This window comes from Pimephales promelas, chromosome 10 (genome assembly GCF_988280905.1).
Source record: "Pimephales promelas chromosome 10, fPimPro1.hap1.1, whole genome shotgun sequence".
Classification (NCBI taxonomy): domain Eukaryota; kingdom Metazoa; phylum Chordata; class Actinopteri; order Cypriniformes; family Leuciscidae; genus Pimephales; species Pimephales promelas.
Window position 1 is genome coordinate 34585961 of NC_142778.1, and position 21003 is coordinate 34606963.

Sequence of the window (21003 nt, forward strand, 5' to 3'; positions counted from 1 at the left end):
GTTTTTTAATCATGATTAGCTTTTTATTTCAATTCTGTCAAAAATCTGTGACCATCGATGATTGTTTCCAATTCAAGAAATAACCACTAGACATTTACATTGCTGAGTGAAAAATGAGCTGCATTTTCTATAAAATCGCTTTTCCGCACTCTTTAATGAAGGGATTATGTACAACGATGAGGTAAAATGAGTTGATTCACCGCTTAGAGAACGTTAACCCCCCTAAAAAACAACAAGTCTGTAATTTATTCACCCCCACTGACTTTCTTTCTTTCTTTCTTTTTTTTAATCGAACAAATTAGGCAGAATAACGTGTTTCACAACAACTCAGTCAGCCATGCTAGTTTAGTGAGTGAGTAAATTACAGTATTTGCATTTTTTGGGGAACTCCATCTTAAAATATGGTATGAGACACAAAGGAGAGATTAGATCCATCCCAATCTTATGTCACAAACTCAACACAGAAGCAAAGCTTGATTACAATCATAGCAGCTCAATGCTTTCCTGGGAACTCCTGGGAGGCAAAATGTGTTTTTAGAGCATGGTAGGGTTCATTTTCACATTTTAGAAATGATTTTATTTGTTTCAGTTGCAACCTTCCGATGATGAAGTGAGTGAAATGAATTTTATTGGTAATTTTTCGCAAACTTTCACATAAACTCCTGCGATCCCGGGTCACCGATTGACTCCTAAAATGTCTCGTGTTTTATCAGCCGATTCTTCAGTACCGGTAATGCGGACTCCGTGATCTTGAGCGTGATCTCCTGTTGAGGAAGACAGTAGAAATGGTTGAAATGAGCCTGAACGGAAGTACGTTTAGATCAAATGGACAAGTATGGCTGGTCCAAACTGGTTTCAGCATACCTTCTAGATGAGCCGTAGTCTCGACCTGTGGGTTGTTCAAGATTTATGATTAGAATCTTCTTCATGAGTTTGCTTGTTCATATGTTAAATCCCAGAGCACAATTAATTGTGTCTCGATTCAGTTCTTTCATAATGTGGATGATAACGTTACGTTTTACTGTACGAAGATGGGATTCTTTGGTGGGATGTAAACTCACCGTGTTTAGCGTTGGGAGAGGGCGAGTGACTCTGACGTCCATACTGCCTCTCCCATTCATCCCTTTCTTTTTCCCGCCGCTCCCGCTCCCTACAAGACCAAACAATGACCAAACTGTATCTTCTCCGTTGCAAACCGAGAGGACAGTTCCCACAACATGAACACGTTGATCATGTATATACATGTCGGGACTCACTTCATGCGTATTTTCCGTGCCATTGCGCGCAGAACTCCTTCTCGTTCCTGTGATGGGAGGGGGGGAAAGCATGAGTGTTAAAGCTCAGAACTACCTGGAACTCCCCACCCACACATACCAACATACACCCATGCTTTTACCTGACGCTTGTTTTCTTGTTGCTGGATCTTGGCTTGCGCTGCCTTCTTATCCGCCTTGGCTGATGAAGGTGAAAGCAGAAAGTGAGGCAGGGCTTTTATTTCAGATGTCTTTCCCATAACACATGTGGTATATACACTACAATTCAAAACCTTTGGGTCACTAAGATTTTGAATACTTTTACTCAGCATGGATGCGTTAAATTGACAAAAGATTTCCATTTTAAATTAATTTTCCAGGAAAACTATCACGGCTTTCACAAAAATAAGCAGCATGACTGTTTGTGTGATAAGAAATGTTTCTTGAGCAGCAAATCATCATATTAGAATAATTTCTGAAGGATCATGAGACACCGAAGACTGGAGTAATGATGCTGAAAATTCCGCTTAAAAATAAATGTAATCGTCATAGTATTTTTGATCAAATAAATAGAAAAAAAAAATGCAATAAATGACAAACTGACTCCAAACTGAACAGTAGTGTAACATGCACATTTGACTAAAAATATAATCACTGTCTACATATGCCCGGAACAGACAACGTCCAAAGATAAGATCAAACAAAAAAGTTATTACATTAATGCCTCATGTCTAGTCAAATTAATGAACCTCAACACACAGCACATGTTTGTTTCACTAGTAAGGACATTGCATCGATTTTATATCAGTTTAATGATATTTCTATTATGGCCTAACCCGACCACATCCCCAAACCAACCCATCATAGAAACGAGCAAACGCTAGATTTAAATAAAAACGTGTTTTGGCCGATTTATACGCTTTTTTAACTACTAGTGAAAATGTCCTCACTAGTTGGTTGTCAAACTTTTGACATGACTTTTGCGTAAACATACACGCCACTCAAGTCAAGTGGCGTGTTATCTATACGCATTTTGAGCTATACACGCCGTTAAATGTCCGAGCGAAACGAAGCAAAATGTAGATCTACATCTGGGGAGCGATATTTTTTTTCCTAGGATGGTAGGGGAAGACTCATAAATGGTATTAACTAGTGCTGTCAAACGATTCAAATATTTAATCGCCATTAATCGCACATTTTTATCTATTCTAAATGTCTTTAAAGGGCAATTATTTTTTCTCATTTTAATGCTCTTATCAACATGGAAAAGTGGATTGGCTTGTTTAGTGCAAATGTTTTTTTATTATTATTATTGAAAATAACATTGGAATAGTGCTCAATTTCACACTAACATATAATCTCTCACACAAAGTAACACTGTCTATCAATAAAAGGGTGAAAGAAATACTGACGAGCTCCTGATATTGACGAGGAGGGTGGAGAATTTGCATCATCTGTGTGTGTGTGTGTGTGTGTTTGCTTGGCCATCATCAAGTGGTGTTTCAGACTGGATGTGCTGCGATGATGATCGCTCATTTCACAACGACAAAACACACAGATCACTTGGTCTTGTCAATGGGACAATTTGGCAACTTTTTAAAAGTAAACTTTCCATTCAGAATCTTAGGGCATCCATTTCGGCGTCTCGCGCTCGTCATCCACTCAAAACGTAACGGTACTATTTGGCCGGCTCGAGTGTGTGCGGCACAAAATGTACGTTTTGTTGCTTCTTCGACCAAAGCGCAAGTGGATCTAGACCGGAAACAAAACAACAGGCACGCCACAAACACACGTTTGGGCTTGCGAGCCGGCTTTGAGTGGATGACGAGCGAGAGACGCTGAAATGGATCAGGACGCGGCATGCAAAAGCATGTGAAAAAACTACAAAGTTTGCTAGGACAAAACGACCGTTAATCGCGTGATAAAAAAATTAACGCCGTTAAAATGGGTTTGCGTTAACGCCGTTAATAACGCGTTAAACTGACAGCCCTAGTATTAACCCTAGGGACGGGGTTGGGGTATATTATATTTGTACAGAAATGTAACGTTAAGTTCATAAACACACTGAAAAGCGTGTTGATAGCATGCCAAAAATGCAAATATGAATTGGCATGTCATACATACGCCATTCCATGAGATCAGTCAGAAAACAACGTTAAATACATGCAGTTCTGTTGTTTAACTGCTAGGGGGCCAAAAGTTACATAGTGTACATTTAAATATCCAATTCTGAGTGATAAATACATGCCAACCCATATATTATTCTTGGCATAAATATTGTTCATGGATGCCTGAATGAGTAACTCACATTGTTTGTTTAGGGCCTTCTGCATTCGGATTTTGAGCTTCTCTTGAGGGGTCATCTTGGGCTGCAATGGACACAGAGACTTTAGAACAAGCAGGATGGGAAAGTTCTTGTTCAGGCAAAGAACAGCGACTGACAACAAGACAACATCTAATCTACTAGGTTAAGCTTGTGTCGTGTCATGCAGAAACTACATACAGATCATTTCATATGCTGCATGTTGAATAGCACCAGCTGGTCCCGTTACGCAGAAATGCCTGTGATGTTTATGTTCTGGACGTATTTTTAGGTATATGGAAAGGTGTGAACAGACAAATGAAGGTACAGAACTGTTGACTCGTCTCCTCTCCAGGTCGGATACACCAACTCGATGGAACAGTTACAAAATGACTGCAACTTTAGCCATGGCAGAAGCAGCCTAAAGCTGTTCAACCTTTACATACAAGGACAATGTGTATTGACTTATGCAGGTGTGTTTAGGTGTGCGAGTGAGTGAAGTTGCTCTGCCTGTCTTGACAAGCCCAGGGCAGAAGCAACACCTGAGCTGGGAAACTCTGAGCAAACCTGCTAGGAACCTTTGAAGTTTTCCATTCATGAACAGGTGTCTATCAATAAACCATCATTATGATAATCATACTTGGTTAAATAAAAGTATAATTTCCTTAAATAGAAGACAGATTTATCGGTTCCAAAGAGGAGCGCACAGAAATATCGCGTTCTTTCGAGATAACGCTGGTCACTCCCCGCCTCTTTCTTACACGCATACCAAAAAAAAAAAAGTCAGGTAAGTTCAGCTATGGCTGCCATTCTGCAAACAGAGGGCAGCTGATTACCAAGTGGACAGCCAATCACGCACACATTTCAAATGAGAACGGCTCTCTGAAGAGCCGAGAGATGGGCAGGAGCCCCGGCCTGATTGTTAACTGCATCAGCCTGTCAGGGGTGAGGGAGGCGGAGTCTTTAGAAACAAATCGAGATATATCAAATTCTTACTGACTTTGGCAGCTCCAGTCTCTTTACCACCCGGAGTTTCAGGCCTACGAGAGAGAAAAATAAGACAGAACATTTAGTAAGTTGTCACTATTCAGGCATGTGGATCAGCTTAAGACACTAATAAAGTCTACTGTATCAAATTTGTATCTCTAAATTATTAATATGACCAAAACTGCTGTAGCCAATCTACTACATGCCTTCTAAAAATAAGTAAGTAAAAGGCCTTTTAGTACAATTCGAAAAACACCGCCTTCAGGTCTCTCATTTTTATAATGTATTTGTAGGAATAACTTTTATTGTTAATAGTCTTTCTAGATGATCTCTTACTAGACTGAAGCAACTTGGGTTTACTCGACTATCTGCACATAATGTTTTAAAAAATTTCATGTTAAAATGTACCAAAAACGATCCATTAGGCTTTAAAAGAATGTTTATTTGTAAATCTCTGAATCATTATTGTATTTCATTGAATTATTTACTTTGCTTTAGTTTTATTTATCATAAATATCATACTTAGACATTAACGGGAGATACAGAGTGACAACTGATTGTTACATGCATTTTGTGTAGGGGTGTGGACGAATATTCGATCTGTAGTTATTATTCAAAAAATGAAATACTATTTGAATTTCACTACGGCTGTAAATGCAGTGAATCCATGATAAATCCCAAGCACTAATTCGCAGTTATAATTAAATGCACAGGGTGGCACTGTGGAGTGTGTTAAGAAGTTTTGTGTTTTTGATCACATGATGTTGTCCTCTGCCTCGCGAAGTTTGGAATTACTTGAAAATGATTTTACTAAATGGAATTACTTTTGATCAAATTAATTAATTCATCTGAGTTATCACCACAATGAGAAATCACATAAAATCCAAACAGTCGACTGAAGAAAGATAGCTGTCCCTCACTGCATCACGACTGATTTTGATAAAATATAAAGTATAAATGATTTTGAGACATATACTTCCTTTAAGTTTCGTTTAGGGAGACCGGTTTAAGAACAGAAAATGCGAAGTGCTGTTAGAAACGCCGTTATCTTTGTGTCTCTGAAACGTCCGTCAGTGCAGCCGTTTCTCACTCGGGCATAAAGTGCTGGCGGCGCCCCTGCATGTGGACATTAATGTTTTTCTGAATATAAACGTGAAACAATATAAACACGATAATCAAATCCTGACTTGATTGTGGGTGTACGTTCTGCACAATATCTGGCGCAATCTGCTTTATTAGGCTTTTTTTTTTATTGTTCGCACTGCTTGAGCATGCTTTTGTTTGTTTATATTTTTTGTTTAGTTATCTTTTCAAATAAAAGAAAACTTTAACATATATTGTAAGCTTGGTGTGTATATTACCTTATTGTAAGCTTGTTCAGAAATGGTGACAAAAACGTAAAAAATAAACTTAAAATAACGTCTTTTTCGTTAAACGTCATTTAAATAAACGAATATTCGTTTTTTATGAGCCCGAATATTCGAATGCAATATTTTTGAAAAATGCCCATCCCTAATTTTATGTCAGTCTGCTATACTATTAAAACATTTAAATTATTTACAGTGCAAGCTATCAGAATGGCAAATATATAACAACTGCACCAAATAGCATATTTTTGCTCAGTTTGAGCCTCTCGAGTAAAATGTATGTTTTTTTTTTTTTTGACAAGACAGACATGTAGCAATTTGCACAATTCATGTGGTTCATATTTCTCAGAGTAGAAAATATGGAAATCGCATCCCTGACGTTCAAGTCTGTAAAGCGCATCTACAGTTCTTTCACGACTTACTTTCTCAGCTTGTCTGCAGAAGCAGGCGTAGCAGAATGGGAGGAGGGGGAGGGGCTGTGGCTGATGGCAGGCGAGTGTGAGGGGCTTTGACTGACGCTGCCGCCCCTCCTGTACGCAGAGCTGCGACTCCGACGCTGGTAACGATCACCCGAGCGTGAACGCGAGCGAGACCTGAGGGAGGGAGTGTTTCATCCGATCACATTCACCAAAGACAAATTATACCTTTTTTCAATCATAGAAGTCAAGGAAGTTCCTTGCCTGGTTCGTCTGCGGGCCGTGTAGCGCCTCCCCCTGTCCCGGTCTCTTTCTCGGTTTCTGTCTCTACCTCGATCCGTGGAACGAGACCTCGTCCTGTCGTATCGTCTCCTCGAGCCAACTCCTCCACTGCGCTGCCGTGAACGAGAGTCAGACCGCCGTCGAGAGCGAGATCGAGACCTGGAGTAACGGCTGTCCCGGTCCCTGCCGCCGCCGCGAGAACGACGACTCCGACGGGAACGTGAGGATGAGCGCGAGGACCGGTGCGAAGAGGAGCGGGAGGAAGAGGATGAGTGACTGGAGGAAGACCGTCTTCGGCTGAAAGATATCCACAAAGCGCTATGTCATCATTAGCAACCTATGAAAGCGATTAAATCAAAAGACAAGCCAAAGAGATTCTAGCTCTCAGGATTAAATGATGATTTTTAACCAATCTCGATCATTTTAAAGCTCAACCTGTGGTATTTCTCTTCGCACAGTGGACTACATGCTATCACAGCTGAACACGCTTATAAATAAATGGAGAAAAAGCCACTAAGGAGCCAGAAAGTAGAAAGGGGAAGTTACCGACCGGGAGCCCCTGCTATGACCTGCAGTGTTGGAGGAGGTTTGGCTTGACGCCGCTGCAGGTGGAGGTTGTGCAGCTGTGGCTCCTTCATCCTCACTGCCCCCGAAGCTGGTGATGAAGGTGATCTTATCATTGCCTGGGGTTCGGGAACGAGAGCGGGACTCTGAACTTGAGTCTGACTCTGGCCTGGGACATGAAGGAGAGAAAACAGAGTAGCAATATGATATACATTACGGTTCAAAGGTTTGGGCTCATTACCCCATTCAAAAATCATTCTTACATGATTTGGTGCAATTGGGCTGTTTAATATTTTTGTGGAGACAAGGATATATTTCATTCAGGATGAATAGAAAGTGTAGTGAATAGAAAGTCTATGTGACCCCAATTGACTTTTACTTAATAAAAAAAAAAGGTTCCCTTCATCTCAGTGGAATAAGATTTTGTGACTTTTCATACATTATCTATCTACACACACACACACACACAAAAAACTGGGCTTGATTCGGTTGTTCTGAAGGTATGTAAAAAAAAAAAAAAAAAAAAAAAAAATATGTTTACACGTCTGCTCTTCGGGGTCAATATGACCCCACATTGAAATGAATGGGAAATGTGAAAAAAATAAAAATAAATATATTTTCTTCATGTGTCAAAAAAATAAAAAATAAAATAAAAAATAAAAAAAAATCGGTATAAATCTGAAAATGTACACAGAAATGAAGGCCTTGTACTAGTACTAGAGCATAAATGCAATGCATCATAAAAAAAATTATATATTTTATATGCAAGCTAATGGTGTAGTTGAGGAACTGTGTGGTATATGAATACAAAAGTACTTTATATCTCCAAAAACACAGCATTAATGAATAGATGAGAAGTAAACAACAATAAAAAAAAACAAAAAGATATGTTATTTGTATGATTAAAAATGTATATTTTTTGTACAATTACTCAATCAATTGTTGGGGTCGTATAGACCCTGAAGCCCAGAAATGTATAAACAAGGAAACAAAGACAATTTGAAGGTTAAAAGAACAACATTTATTTTTACTTTTGTGATTTTATAAACTTCATCATTGTCACTTCTGGTCAAATTGTGAATAAAAGGAGGAATTTATTTGAAAGGTATGTAATTGTAATCAGTAATGCACAATATATCTGTCTCATAAATTAGGAGTTTTTTTTAAAAAATTTTTATCGTTATTGCTCATATTGCATTGAGCATTTTCATTTACCCTGTTTTGGCATTAACTTTGCAACATTAATCTTTAAAAACACTAATAACTTAATGTCACTGTAAAATATCAATTTATCATAATGTACATTATAACACCTATATTCACTTGCATTTAAAATGGGTTATCAGCTAAACCATGAAAATAAGTTAAGTTTATCAGTATAGGCCAGAATATAGATGCAACCTGAATTGTAATGGTTTTTGTGTGAATTTGTACATAATTTGAACATCATTCAAAACTAATGGGCAAGATATCAAACTATTAAAAACACTTACCGTTTGTAGGGGTCGTATGTGGGACTGTCTCTTCTGGCATAGCTGTTTTTGAAATTCATTCATTTCAGTTAATCAATGTACAATCAAAACACTTCAGTGCACATAACCTTTTTTGTTGTCTTTTTAGGAAAAATGTCCTAAAAAGTGTATATATATTGTATATATGAAGAGTTCAGATGCAAAAGCCTCTAAATGCCATTTGAAATTTTCTTCTTTAATGATGATTTTTATCAAACTTGTATATTGTTATTTAAGTGAAATTACTGAACTTAAATATACAAGTTTGATAAAAATCATCATTAAAGAAGAAAATTTCAAATGGCATTTAGAGGCTTTTGCATCTGAACTCTTCATATATATATATATATATATATATATATATATGAATGTAAATGTTTAAAAGGTTAGTAAAATTGAGTGGTGGTTATGGAACCAGAAAAAGACACTACTAAGTCTGGGATTATTATTTATGAGTAAAAACATTCAAACTTTGTCACCCATCTAAAAACGTGTAGCTCATATTTGTTGTGCTGTTACCTTGGTGGGCTGATCTGCCGGCCTTTCATATATTTCTCTCTAAACTCTCTTCGCTGTCTGCGAGACCGCCGGCCCTGACGGAAGCAAAGCAACGATACAGGATTACCAATACGAATATAAAACACAAACGACTTAATGGGAGAGAAGAACAGTTGAAAAGCTTCTGCCCATACAGAGTACATGGCCTTCTCTGCTTCCAGTGCTTTAGCATGCTTAATGGCCTCCACTTCCTCCTTGTCCTTCCTCAACATCCTGCCACAAAGACACAACAGATTTAAACTACATTTCACTTTTTTTTTAGAAGAAAAATACAGTTTGTTAATTGCGGGTGCTTTCACACTTGGTTCGATTGCCTGGTTCGACCTTGTGTTCGATGGCTCCCCCTACTGGACTGTTCATATCATATTATTTGGGTCTGGGCTGCAGTACACTTGCATCATTTGGCCCGGACAAATAAACCCCCAAAAACATTCAGTGCCAAACTTAGCAGTCACATTGGCATTTTAACATCAGCTTTTATTACATATATTTCACGACGGAACTTACCGAACATCCAAAACGATGCTGTGTTCTGGGCTAAATGCGCTCGTTGTATGTGCGTAGGCTATATATGACGGTATTTTGACCACCTGAGAACTCGTAAAAAACTTTTAAAACGTGTAAAGGCATCAAAACAGCATCAGAAATCCCTTCGTCACACACACAAACGAAGATCTGCCGCGAGGAGACGCGGTTCTGATGCCTATACTGAACTGTGATGGGGAACATATGATGGTCACGAGAAAAAAACAGATATGCTTGAGCCTTCTGTCCTTTTTAGGGTCGCATTTTGTGACATGTCCCGTTTTTTTGATTAGCTTACATGTCTTTGGTCGGTGTTTAGTTGAGTTTATAATGATGTGGACAGTGCCTTGATAAAAAAAGAGCAGCTTTAGCCTCTACAGCTAATTTCCAGCTGTAGTCCCTGGCCAGTTGTCATTAGGCATATATCAAATAAAATACGTTACAATTATATTGTGTATAGTGTTGCGCTCAGATTTCATTAAAACAGTACTAGAGTTTGTTTGGAAGCGGACCAGTGCTCATCTTTTCAGTGTCTCGGATCGCTTGTTTGGTGGGTTCGGATGGCAGCGTTCACACACTTATTCAAATGAGCCCCACTAACTTAGCAATCACACCAGGGTTTGTTTTAATCAAACCAAACATGCAGTGTGAACACACCCTAAGGCCGCCAAAGTGCTTTTCCATGCACCTGGCGTACGTTTTCAATTGTTTTCAATGGGAGCGCCACGTTTTTTAAACGCCACGAGCGTAACGAGGCGTATTTTTCACACTGAAGCGCCGAGTGCCCGCCGTTTTTTACTGGTCGCGAGAGTTGAAAAATATGCAAACAGCAGAGCCAACCGAACAACATGGATGAGAAATTAATTTTTAGTATGAAACAAATTATCTGCGAAATCAGTTACAAGTAAACTGTGCTGCGGATATTCTGTATCATAGCAAAGAAACGTTTCAACAAAAAAAATACGCTGCGCTGCCAGAACGCTCTCAAGCGCCCAAAGCACGGCGTTTTCAGCTGGATAAAAAAAGCTTTGGTGGACACATGGCCTAAAAAAGCAGCGGTTTACCCCTACGTCATCTCCACGATGATACTTGAGTTCATATCAGCTGCGAACCATACCCCAAGACCACCCTTTTATGCAGACTAGGGTACGGTTTGTGGGCATCCATTCATCACACCGATCAACTGAACTCCTCAACCCAGGTGTGCACCAAAAATGCAAGTGTGAAAGCACCCTAATCAATGATTTGGATTACAATAGTTTAGCTGAAGAATGCATGAACGAACCAAACAAAGTCCCCCTCTGCCATGCCGTAAGTGGTGCCCATCTTGTTAATCTCCGTCACCTGCTCTGGGGTCAGTTCATCTACATCCACCTCAACGTCTACAACATGAGAAAGCATTCACACACATTCTATTTAAGTAAATCATATATCTAGAGTGTTAATATATTATAAAAAAAAGCATTGTCCCAACAGGAAGTGTTTATTGTATATGAAGGACACACCAATGTCAGGGATGACTTCGTCCTCCTCAGAATCGCTGTTTTCCGAGTCCTCCTCGTTTCCCTTCTCCGCCTCCTCATCTGGTTCAGTCACCGTGCTGTCCTCATATGTATAACCGATCTGAGCTTTCTTCTCAGAAAGTCTAGAGAAAAACATAAGATGTGATCATTCTAACTGAATGTATTTTCAGGCATACATTTGGTAACTACTGATCATACTTTTTCTTTTCATCCTCATTTGGTTTCTGTAGGCCACCGTAGAGTTCATCCACATAGATCTGGTACAAGCACTGCTCCTCAGAGACTACAAAATGACAAAAACATTTTTGAACAAGTTTCATAAATGGCATCTAGTCACATTACACGATTGAAGCATGCTGAAATTAAAGGGGACTCACTGGACGCAAAGTCATTCTGCACCAGACCTCTGTAGCGTTCATAATTGCACTTCCTCTCTTCTGATTCCTGCTCTGGGGTGCTGTGAAAAAACATCAACAATTACACAAAGTAGCAACCAGTTCTCCATAATTTTATCAAAACATCTTTAACTATCTGATGGTCTAGTCATTTTAGACCAGTTATATTTACAATTGATGTGAACATGATTAGAAGTTTAAATGGTCTTAAAGTCATACTTGTGATCTTCATCATCCAAAATGATAACAGTAGGAAATTAATGGGAAATATAAAAATGAAGAGAAAGGGGGGTGTCTACAAAAAGCAGTACTTGACAAAGTCTAATATCCAAACACAAAATAAAAGTAGTTATGTCTGTACATAATCTTATAAGCTATGATTAAAATAATGAATAGTCATTTTATGAATTTAAATAATTATGATTCAGATTCAGATTATTTTATTTCATGCCATGTCAGCAGTCAGAGCTATTTTCATGGCAAAAATTCATTTACAAAAATACAAACATCATATAAATACAACAAAAACAAAACAAATATAAACAAGAAGTCATATTATACAATATATTTTTTTAAATTAACATATGATAAAAAATACAGAACCTTTTCAGGCATAATCTCATTAAATATGTCCTTCAAAGAAGTAAATAATTATGAAATAAAAGGTGAATACTGTCTAGTACCATAAATAATAATAATAATAATTTTTATTATTTTTTATTTTATTATTATTATTATTATTAGTTCCATAAAACCCCCTGAAAATCCTAAATATTAAGGACTAAATAATACTGAAACAGAATCCCCATCATCTTTGGTCTGTTTTGACAGCCGAGGATTACAAGTGTGATTTTTCAAGTTAAATTGGAAAAAAATCAATAATTATACACTGTGCCCATGTATTTGTATACTTTATTTAGTATGCTATATATTGTATAGTTCCTAGAATCCTCAAGGTAATTTATTTTAGTTTCCAACATGTGATGCAATAAGATCAGAGTACTCACGTAGAGTTCAGGAGAGGTACAGGTGTATAGGTGGGGATGTAGTCCAGGTGTGCCCTGACATCAAATCTATCAATCATGTTGTTGGTATCTCCTTGCCAAGGCATCCTGTAAGAACATAAGATGAAGTTGTGACAGTTTTCCAAGAAAACGGGCTGATTTTATGTTGGTGTGTGAACTATGAACATTTATGCAGACTGATCTGTATGTTAGCGACATACATGTTGATGGGACTCTCAGCTGCCAGGGCTACAGCTGAATCCAGGTGGATTTTGTACGCTCGACCATGAACCTGCAGGAACTGGGCTGGATCCTTTTTCTACACAGAACAAGAGAAATGTGTTTCTTCATTCAAAAGCCTCTGTCTAATGCCAGGATTAAGCTGTGCTCAGAAAACAAAGCATGATGAAAGTGATGTCAAGGTCACAGACTTTTGTCTTTTGACTTACGATTTTCTCATAGTACTCTCTGCGTCTCTCCCCACGGCGCTTGTAGTCCACCATCATCCCGCGCAGTTTCCGCTCATGTTTGCGGGCCTCCTGCCACATGACGGCACCGCTTGGGGTTGGGCCTCGTCGGGGCAGGGCTGCTATTAGGGGACACCGATGATACAAATCAACCAACCCATCCAACACACACAACAGTTGCCACATACAGTGCCTTTCTGGATTTTTACACTAGGAGAAATATATATTTCACCATAAAAGGTGGCACAGAAGCTTTTCTGAAGTGGCAATTAGTTTAATGCTGCTCAGAGGTGGCATAAATGCATTTACACAGCAATTTTAACTGCATTTTGTTAAACAAGGAGCTTAGGTGGGTCAGAGCAGGCATAATTTAGTCTGCCTTTTAAGCTGCATTGCATCTTCACACATAATTTTGAGTAGGCTGCTCAGTTCTGAGTAAAGACACCCTGCTATAGCCCATCTCGGCACCTTGTATAACAATATACAGACAAAATATGTGTGTAAATGCATTAATGGCACCTCTGAGCAGCATTAACACTTACAATCTTTAACACTTTCTCTGCATAGGAAATTTGTTATTATATTGTATGGATTTCACCACAACACGTCATGAACTGCAGTAACTGTAGTTAATAGTAGGAAAATACGCCGCATGTCAATCAACAATACAATGGTCACAAAAAATATTAAGAAAACTAGTAAACCGACATTACTGAACACTTAAAGGCAAGGGTGTTAGGTTACAGATTAACAAACCTGACCAATAAAGTTTGACACGGCCTTCTTTTGAGTAAAAACAGTTGAGTTCGCTAACTAATAACATCAAAACTCTATAATTAACAATGTTTGAAACGCTTGGTCTTCACATTAAAATAACACATTTTAAACTAAGGTTACTCAAAAAAACTAACAAACAAATCATTGAAGTGTTGATAGCCAAGTGGCTGAAGCCTCACAGGCTAACAACACATAATTGCATGCTAATTCTGTCAGTGATTCATGCTGTATTTATGAACACACACCAAGGACTGTCGATTATTCAGCTCCAGTGCAAAGTTAAGATTCACAGCTCACGTGTAATTATGTATAAGTTTGCAAAAAGCTGGCGGACGTACCCGCTAACGCTAACGTGCTAGCTGCTATATTTCACATCTAGCGTTAGCTAACAGCCGACGAAGAAGCTATGTGATAGTCACCAAATTCCTTTTGCAATTTATATGATAAAATGAATTACCTGTTTATGTTTACAGTATGTAAAATCTGGGTTTTCGTGACAGGAAAAGACATACGTCGGTCACCACCAACTGAAACAGGCCGCTAGTTTACATACATGCGCGTGCTATAGACTGGCGCGTGCACGCCTCCCTGCGCATGAGCAGTTACGATCAATGAAACAACTCGAGGCGCAAGCAAGTAGCCGACACTTCTTCACTGTATTTGAGAATCTAGATTCTCTAAAGATGGTACACACTGGCTCATAAAGAACATGTTTGAATATCAGAGAAATGTTATATTCTCTAAAGACGTTTTAGGCTGTTATTTGAATAGTCAAGTAACATAACATATAAGGATGTCATAAATTGGTAGGATGCGTTCATCTACTAGAAATCATTTATAGGCCCATTTATTGAGTTTCGTAAGCAAAGTGGACAGTTATCTGTCTACTGTTGGTTATCATCGACGTTTAGTTGTAAAGTATTTTTTTTTAGACAGTTTAATAGACTCTGCTTAATATCTGCAAAGACATTATTTCTCTACAGACTATTGATTTGTAAGTACATGTCAACAAATCCTTACACTTAACCCTAACCCGTCTTCTACAGTCTACTAATACTTTAATGAGAGTTAATTGACATGTAGTTGCAATAGTTAGTAGAATGTCTAAAGTGAACCATTGAAATAATGATCTCAGTGAAAGGCAAATCATACTCTCTGATTAGTGCTGGATAACGCTCCACTTACATTGATTTATTTAATTAATGTATATAAAAATATCATAATGAATTCTCCACTGAACAAACTTTAATTGTTAGAGGAGGACAAAAATAAACATCAAACAATTTATAAAACATACACATTAGACACAATGGTATTTAATATTATACCACACAAAAAGTGTGACCTTTTAAAAAAAGGACACATCCAAAGTGCAAACTGACTGAATTGTGTAAAATGGCTCTCCAGTCAAGTTCAAATTACAGACATTCAGTCACTCAAAACGATTTGTAGACAATGTGCATGCCATCCAAATCTCTCTCTCTCATTCATTTTACTCATATATATTTTAGTCACTGCTACATGATATGAAGAGACATTTTTAAAACATGATGGTTCAGTATACTGTATCTGTTATGGCCAGGATGAATGGTGGTGCAGGTAAGAGTCCACAAGAGCTGTAAATGGGGCAGGCTTTAAATTGACAGGGCCAGTCTGTCCAGAGATAACGCACCGCAGTAATTGAAGCAGCTGTACACGGTGGTTTAGATACAAAGACATAATTTAAGCCATGTTTTATTATGGGTACAGGCAACCAATTGTTGTTTGATCCACACATTTTATCCTCAGAGCAGCAGATCTACAGTAGAAAAAAAAGCATACACAGTCAAGGTAAGTTCAACATTCTGATCTAAAAGAAGGGTAGGCAATTTTGGAGAGGCTAACAATAGCAATAGCGCTGAGGTATGCAAATACTTAGGTTGACAGGCAGGTAGGACAGCCTATAATTGCATTCAGACCGAATACAGTGACTGAATGAAACGAGACGTCCACAGAAGATATACAGTACTATGTATTTGTTTTAATATTTAGACCACTTCTGTTAATGATTGCGATCAGGATGTGAAGAGGGTTTCAACCAGTATAACAAAATAAAAACATTGCCAACCCAACCTTTTAAAATCAGCCCTTGTTTGAATTCATATCTTTTCAAATCACAGTTTTCTAATTGATTTTTTTCTGAAGATCTTACCTCAAAAAAATCATCATCATCATCATCATGAATGGCATTAATAGCCTGATTAAACACGATGCTAATGAAAGACTTGTAGAGCATGGCCTGAGTAGGGAAAGGTCCTTGGAAAGACACGTTCTTCTCCCCATAGGCGACAGCTCTCGCCCCGAGCACAAGTCTGTACGCCACGTCCTGTTTATCCTCTGGGTGGATGCTATTGAACCCCCAAAAAACAGGCATGTTAGAGTCCAGCACTTCCATTAAACAATTGGAATAACACTTTAACTACCAGTTTCTGCTCTTCATCACCTTCCCCAGGGAGACTTTTCATCAGGTGCGTCGATAGCAACAGCCATAAAGGTGTTCTGCATGCGCTCATTAGGGGCAAAGCCATAGTCTGCTGTCTGATGCCAGCGTATTTCTCTGAACCCATCAAGCTGATCATTTTTGCGATATGTGCATAGCTAGAAATGAAATGGAAGTTCAATTTAAATTCATGTAATAAGTATTGATGAGAAATTTCCTTCCATTACTGACTATTTAAGAAAATGGTGCTCACTGCAGAGCCAAATGACACAGAGATCCTACTCTCTTGATGTAATAGGTGGCGTTAAAGGAGTAGTTCACTTTTGAAAAAACTTTTGCTGATAATTTACTCACCCCCATGTCATCCAAGATGTCCATGTCTTTCTTTCTTCAGTCGAAAAGAAATTAAGGTTTTTGATGAAAACATTTCAATGGGAACCAAACAGTTCAAGATCCAAAAGACAGTTTCAGTGAAAACTGCAAACTTGTTCAAAGGGCTTTAAACGATTCCAGACGATGAATAAGGGTCTTATCAAGCGAAACGATCGCTCATTTAATAAATAAATAACAAAGTTTAAGTTTTATAAGCTCAAACGCTCGCCTTGCTCTGTTCTATAACGCACTCCTGTTCGAACTTGTTCATCAAAATGAACAAACCTTTTTCCGAGTCATTTGGTTCATTCGGCAAAAGAAACGAACAAATTGATTCGGGAAAAGATTTGTTCATTTTGATGAACGAGTTCGACCAGGAGAGTCACGAATGTGCACCACAGAACAGAGCAAGGTGAGCGTTTGATCTTATAAAACTTAAACTTTGTTATTTTTTTTAAAAAGTGAGCGATCGTTTCGCTTGATAAGACCCGTATTTATCGTCTGGAATCGTTTAAAGCCCTTTGAACAAGTTTGCAGTTTGCACTGAAAGCGTCTTTTGGAACTTGAACCATGTGGTTCCCATTGAAGTCCATTGTATGGCGAAAAATCATGGAACGTTTTCATTAAAAACCTTAAATTTCTTTTCGACTGAAGAAAGAAAGACATGGACATCTTGGATGACATGGGGGTGAGTAAATCATCAGCAAAAGTTTTTTGAAAAGTGAACTAATCCTTTAAGTAAGTTTAGTCTGTTGGACTTTCTAGCTCCACCCATTAGATCCATCTAGGGGGAGCTGGATGTCAAGCTCCTCCCATTGGCTCTGCAGTGGGCAGCCTCTCAATTTAAGAGTACCTGTACAAATCCAAATGGGAAGTCTGGTGCAGTTTGGCCACCTGAGCCTTCATGGAAAGCCAACCTCCAGTCGTCAATCATGGCAGGGAAAGTGCAGTTGTATTTATCCCTGTTGTAATTTGCATTAGCCTCACCTGAGACAAGGAGCAAAGGTAAAAATATCAAGTCTTTGCACATGTTATAAAGGGCTATAATTCTTTACCTGAGTGAGAAGTACTACCTTGGTACCATATGGCTCCTGTTATGGTCATGTTGAGTAATGGATGGATCATGGCATTCCACAACACTGAACTCGTCCATTTAGCAGAGATGTTCCCCAAGAAGTAGCTTTGCACACTTTGCGGAGGGCTATAAGGAACACTGTAGTGAATTCAGGTACAGAATGTTAAATGAGAAGCAATAATGTACTGTATTTTACAAACTATTCATTCAACCAACCACATTTACTTATGCAGGTCAATAACGTACTATACAAGAGTGTTCATGTTAAAGAAAAGAACAATCCTTTAAAAAATGTGCCAAGTTCTTGGAAATGTACTGCTTGTTGGTTTCATGTACAAGAAAAGTTAATTTAAAATTTGATATAATAGTTATGAATGTTTTTTTGGGGGGAGTTTAAACCTGAACTAAACCCACCTTGTCATACACTGGTAAAATATTCTGATATTTTTATGTACTCTCTGACCTAGACACACAGTCATGATGGTTTTTTATTCCATTTCCTGTTTTTTCAAGACGGTCCTCACTGCAGAACATGAAATCCATGGGGAGGAGTCAGTTCCAGATCTAACTCCTCCCACCTTACATATACCTGAACCTATCCAGCTCCACCCCCTGATCCCTAAACCCACCCCTAAACCTACCCAACTCCACCCCTCAGATCTGGATCCGACTCCTCCCCCTGGATCTTGTGTACTGCATTGAGGTGCTACTGTTTTTTTCTGCAAGTTTTATTAAAATATTATATTATAACATGGAATAGAAAGTTCTACTTGAAATATTTTTTTTTTGTGACATTATTATCAACATTATAAATCTTTACTGTCACATTTGATAAATTTAATGCATCATTGCGGGAAAAAAAAAAGTATTAAACTTCTTTCCCATTAAAAAAATCCTACTTATACCAAACTATCGAAGCTTTTCCTTTCAGAAACAGGGTGTTTTAGTATTCTACCTGGTCATTGAGCTCTTCAATCCACACTTGTGAAGCGACCTTGGTGTTGACCAGGCTTCCACAGGTGTGCCTCCCCAACACGTCTCTACTAGTCCGATGGGATATTTCCGAGTCTCATAGAGATAGCGACCAAAGAGCCAGCAAACTGCAGAGAAATGGCTGAATTCCTTTCCACCAAGTAATGCTTGAATGAGGAACACAAAAAGACATTTCTCTTTAGGGAAAAGTACAGTGTGATGCATACCTTTTGCTAAAAATTTAGAAGACAAAAAACAGGTTGGACATCATTCACTTCAAAATGACTATTCTGTCATCACTTACTCAACCTCGAGTTGTTTCAAACCTGTTTGAATTTCTTTTTTTCTGCTGAACACAAAGGAAGATATTTTGAGGACAGTCAGTAACTGGACCAATTGACTTCCATAGAAGGAAAAAAAAAATAAATAATACTATGGAAGTCAATGGGGTCCATCAACTGTTTGGTTACTGACATTCTTCAAAATATCTTCCTTTGTGTTTAGCAGAAGACAGAAATTCATACAGGTTTGAAACAACCTGAGGGTGAGTAAATGATGACAGAATACGCCTTATTCACGGCATCGCCATCTTTGATTTTTAATGAGAATGAAAGCGAGGCTGTACTGTTCTTCAATGGGCTGTACTGTTATTTAACGTGTTTTCGGATTGTTCTGCTCATGAAACAGTGGAAAAATATCTTTCCAAGAAATTTCAGTTGACAAAAAACTCCCGACAATGTAAGCTGTGGAAAATTGTAAGTAATCTAGCCGCTTTATTCAGCTTTTTACAGCGGATGCCATTGGAAACACAGTAAGTCTATCCCTCACAGCCTCACTTTCAAACCTGTCATGGCGCTGCTCTGAATAAGGTCTATATTCATTTTGAAGTGAGATAAAAACAGGAATGCAACAAATATCCCATTTTAGCTTTTAGGGCGTTTTCACACCTGAAAGTCGGCACCAAGGTCCGAACCAAAGTTCACGTTTTGATACATTTTATACTTTCAGAAAGTTTTGTTTTGGTCACTAAAGAACTTTACGCGACATACTTGCGTCCTGTCGTCAGCATCTATGTGGGCTGCATCTTGACAATGATTGGTTTAGTAAATGTAAACGTCAGCGTGTTGTCAATTCGGCATGAACGAACAGACGCATATCGTTGCAACTATATTGTTATTTTTATGGCATAATTACCTGCAGCACCAACAAGGCTAGTTCAAATTCGCCAAATGAACGTCCTCATCATGCAAACACTTCATCGTCGCCGACAGGAAAGGAGAAGACTGAAAGTTGACTTCTTATTATGTCATCAAGCTATACTTCAATTAAAAACCTCGTCTCCTCATCTAGACCAGTGTTTCCCAACCCTGTTCCTGGCGGCACACCAACACTGCGCGTATTCTTTGTCTCCCTTTATCAAACACACCTGATTCAACTCATCAGCTCATAATCAGATGGGTTAATGAGCTGATGAGTTGAATCAGGTGTGTTTGATTAGGGAGACAAAGAATACGCGCAGTGTTGGTGTGCCGCCAGGAACAGGGTTGGGAAACACTGGTCTAGACCATGTGCTACCACTGCTCATTTCTCCTGCCACCTTCTGTTTTTTCGGCTTTTTGGGAACCAATACAGAAACCATACAGAAATGCTTTCACACTAGGAACAAACCAAACCTTTCTTCAGTTTGATCCGGACCGAGACTACCTCTTTTTGTCGGACCGTGGTCCAGGGAAGGTTTCACACCTGTAATTTTGATTCGGACCAAACTGAAAAGTCTCAGTTTCAAAGGGCCCCTGGATTTGTAAGAATTCGGTATTGCATACCTGCTGTTGGTCGGGACCAAGGAATCTCCACTCCTGCGAGATCAATTAGTTCCTTCTCGCTCTTCTCCAAGGCAGCCTGGAAGATCCTCACATCAGGGAACTTAGACGCCATGGCCAGCTCCTCTGTTGCATTGATCAACTTTTAAAGAACAAGAGACATTTTTGGGGTTAAAGGAGTTGTTCACTTTTGAAAAAACTTTTGCTGATAATTTACTCACCCGCATGTCATCCAAGATGTCCATGTCTTTCTTTCTTCAGTCGAAAAGAAATTAAGGTTTTAATGAAAACATTCCAGGATTTTTCTCCATATAATGGACTTCAATGGGAACCAAATGGTTCAAGATCCAAATG

At 38.6% G+C, this 21003-nt stretch overlaps 2 protein-coding genes across 6 annotated transcripts in view; both read right to left on the bottom strand.

Annotated features, from left to right (window-relative positions):
* Position 1: 1 nt before the first annotated feature.
* clasrp (CLK4 associating serine/arginine rich protein) lies at positions 2 to 14530 on the bottom strand. Of its 2 annotated transcripts, none has more exons than XM_039684005.2 (21): positions 14389 to 14530; positions 13137 to 13276; positions 12909 to 13006; positions 12691 to 12795; positions 11666 to 11745; positions 11487 to 11571; positions 11271 to 11410; positions 11051 to 11147; positions 9375 to 9453; positions 9202 to 9275; positions 8665 to 8706; positions 7158 to 7340; positions 6590 to 6904; positions 6332 to 6502; positions 4556 to 4595; positions 3562 to 3622; positions 1397 to 1455; positions 1257 to 1303; positions 1062 to 1150; positions 865 to 889; positions 2 to 764 (listed from the first exon to the last, which is right to left on the bottom strand). In XM_039684005.2, exons 2-21 carry the CDS (start codon positions 13233 to 13235, stop codon positions 722 to 724), a joined length of 1932 nt encoding a protein of 643 aa, XP_039539939.1. In that variant the 5' UTR covers positions 13236 to 13276; positions 14389 to 14530; the 3' UTR covers positions 2 to 721. The 2 variants fall into 2 exon arrangements, 1 of the variants encoding a protein (XP_039539939.1); XR_016145403.1 differs by having other exon boundaries at positions 328 to 764; positions 4552 to 4595.
* Positions 14531 to 15231: 701 nt separating this feature from the next.
* siae (sialic acid acetylesterase) overlaps positions 15232 to 21003 on the bottom strand; it is a 176039-nt gene continuing 170267 nt past the window's right edge. For 3 of the 4 annotated variants that reach the window (XM_089116520.1, XM_039684319.2, XM_089116522.1), the window contains exons 4-10: positions 20653 to 20791; positions 18813 to 18996; positions 17856 to 17995; positions 17636 to 17769; positions 16414 to 16568; positions 16123 to 16318; positions 15232 to 15729 (exon numbers count right to left, since the gene is read on the bottom strand). In XM_089116520.1, coding sequence (XP_088972646.1) covers positions 15487 to 15729; positions 16123 to 16318; positions 16414 to 16568; positions 17636 to 17769; positions 17856 to 17995; positions 18813 to 18996; positions 20653 to 20791 — 1191 coding nt within the window. In that variant the 3' untranslated portion in view covers positions 15232 to 15486. The remainder of the gene's footprint in view (positions 15730 to 16122; positions 16319 to 16413; positions 16569 to 17635; positions 17770 to 17855; positions 17996 to 18812; positions 18997 to 20652; positions 20792 to 21003) is intronic. The other variant, XM_089116521.1, reaches the window with a different exon arrangement.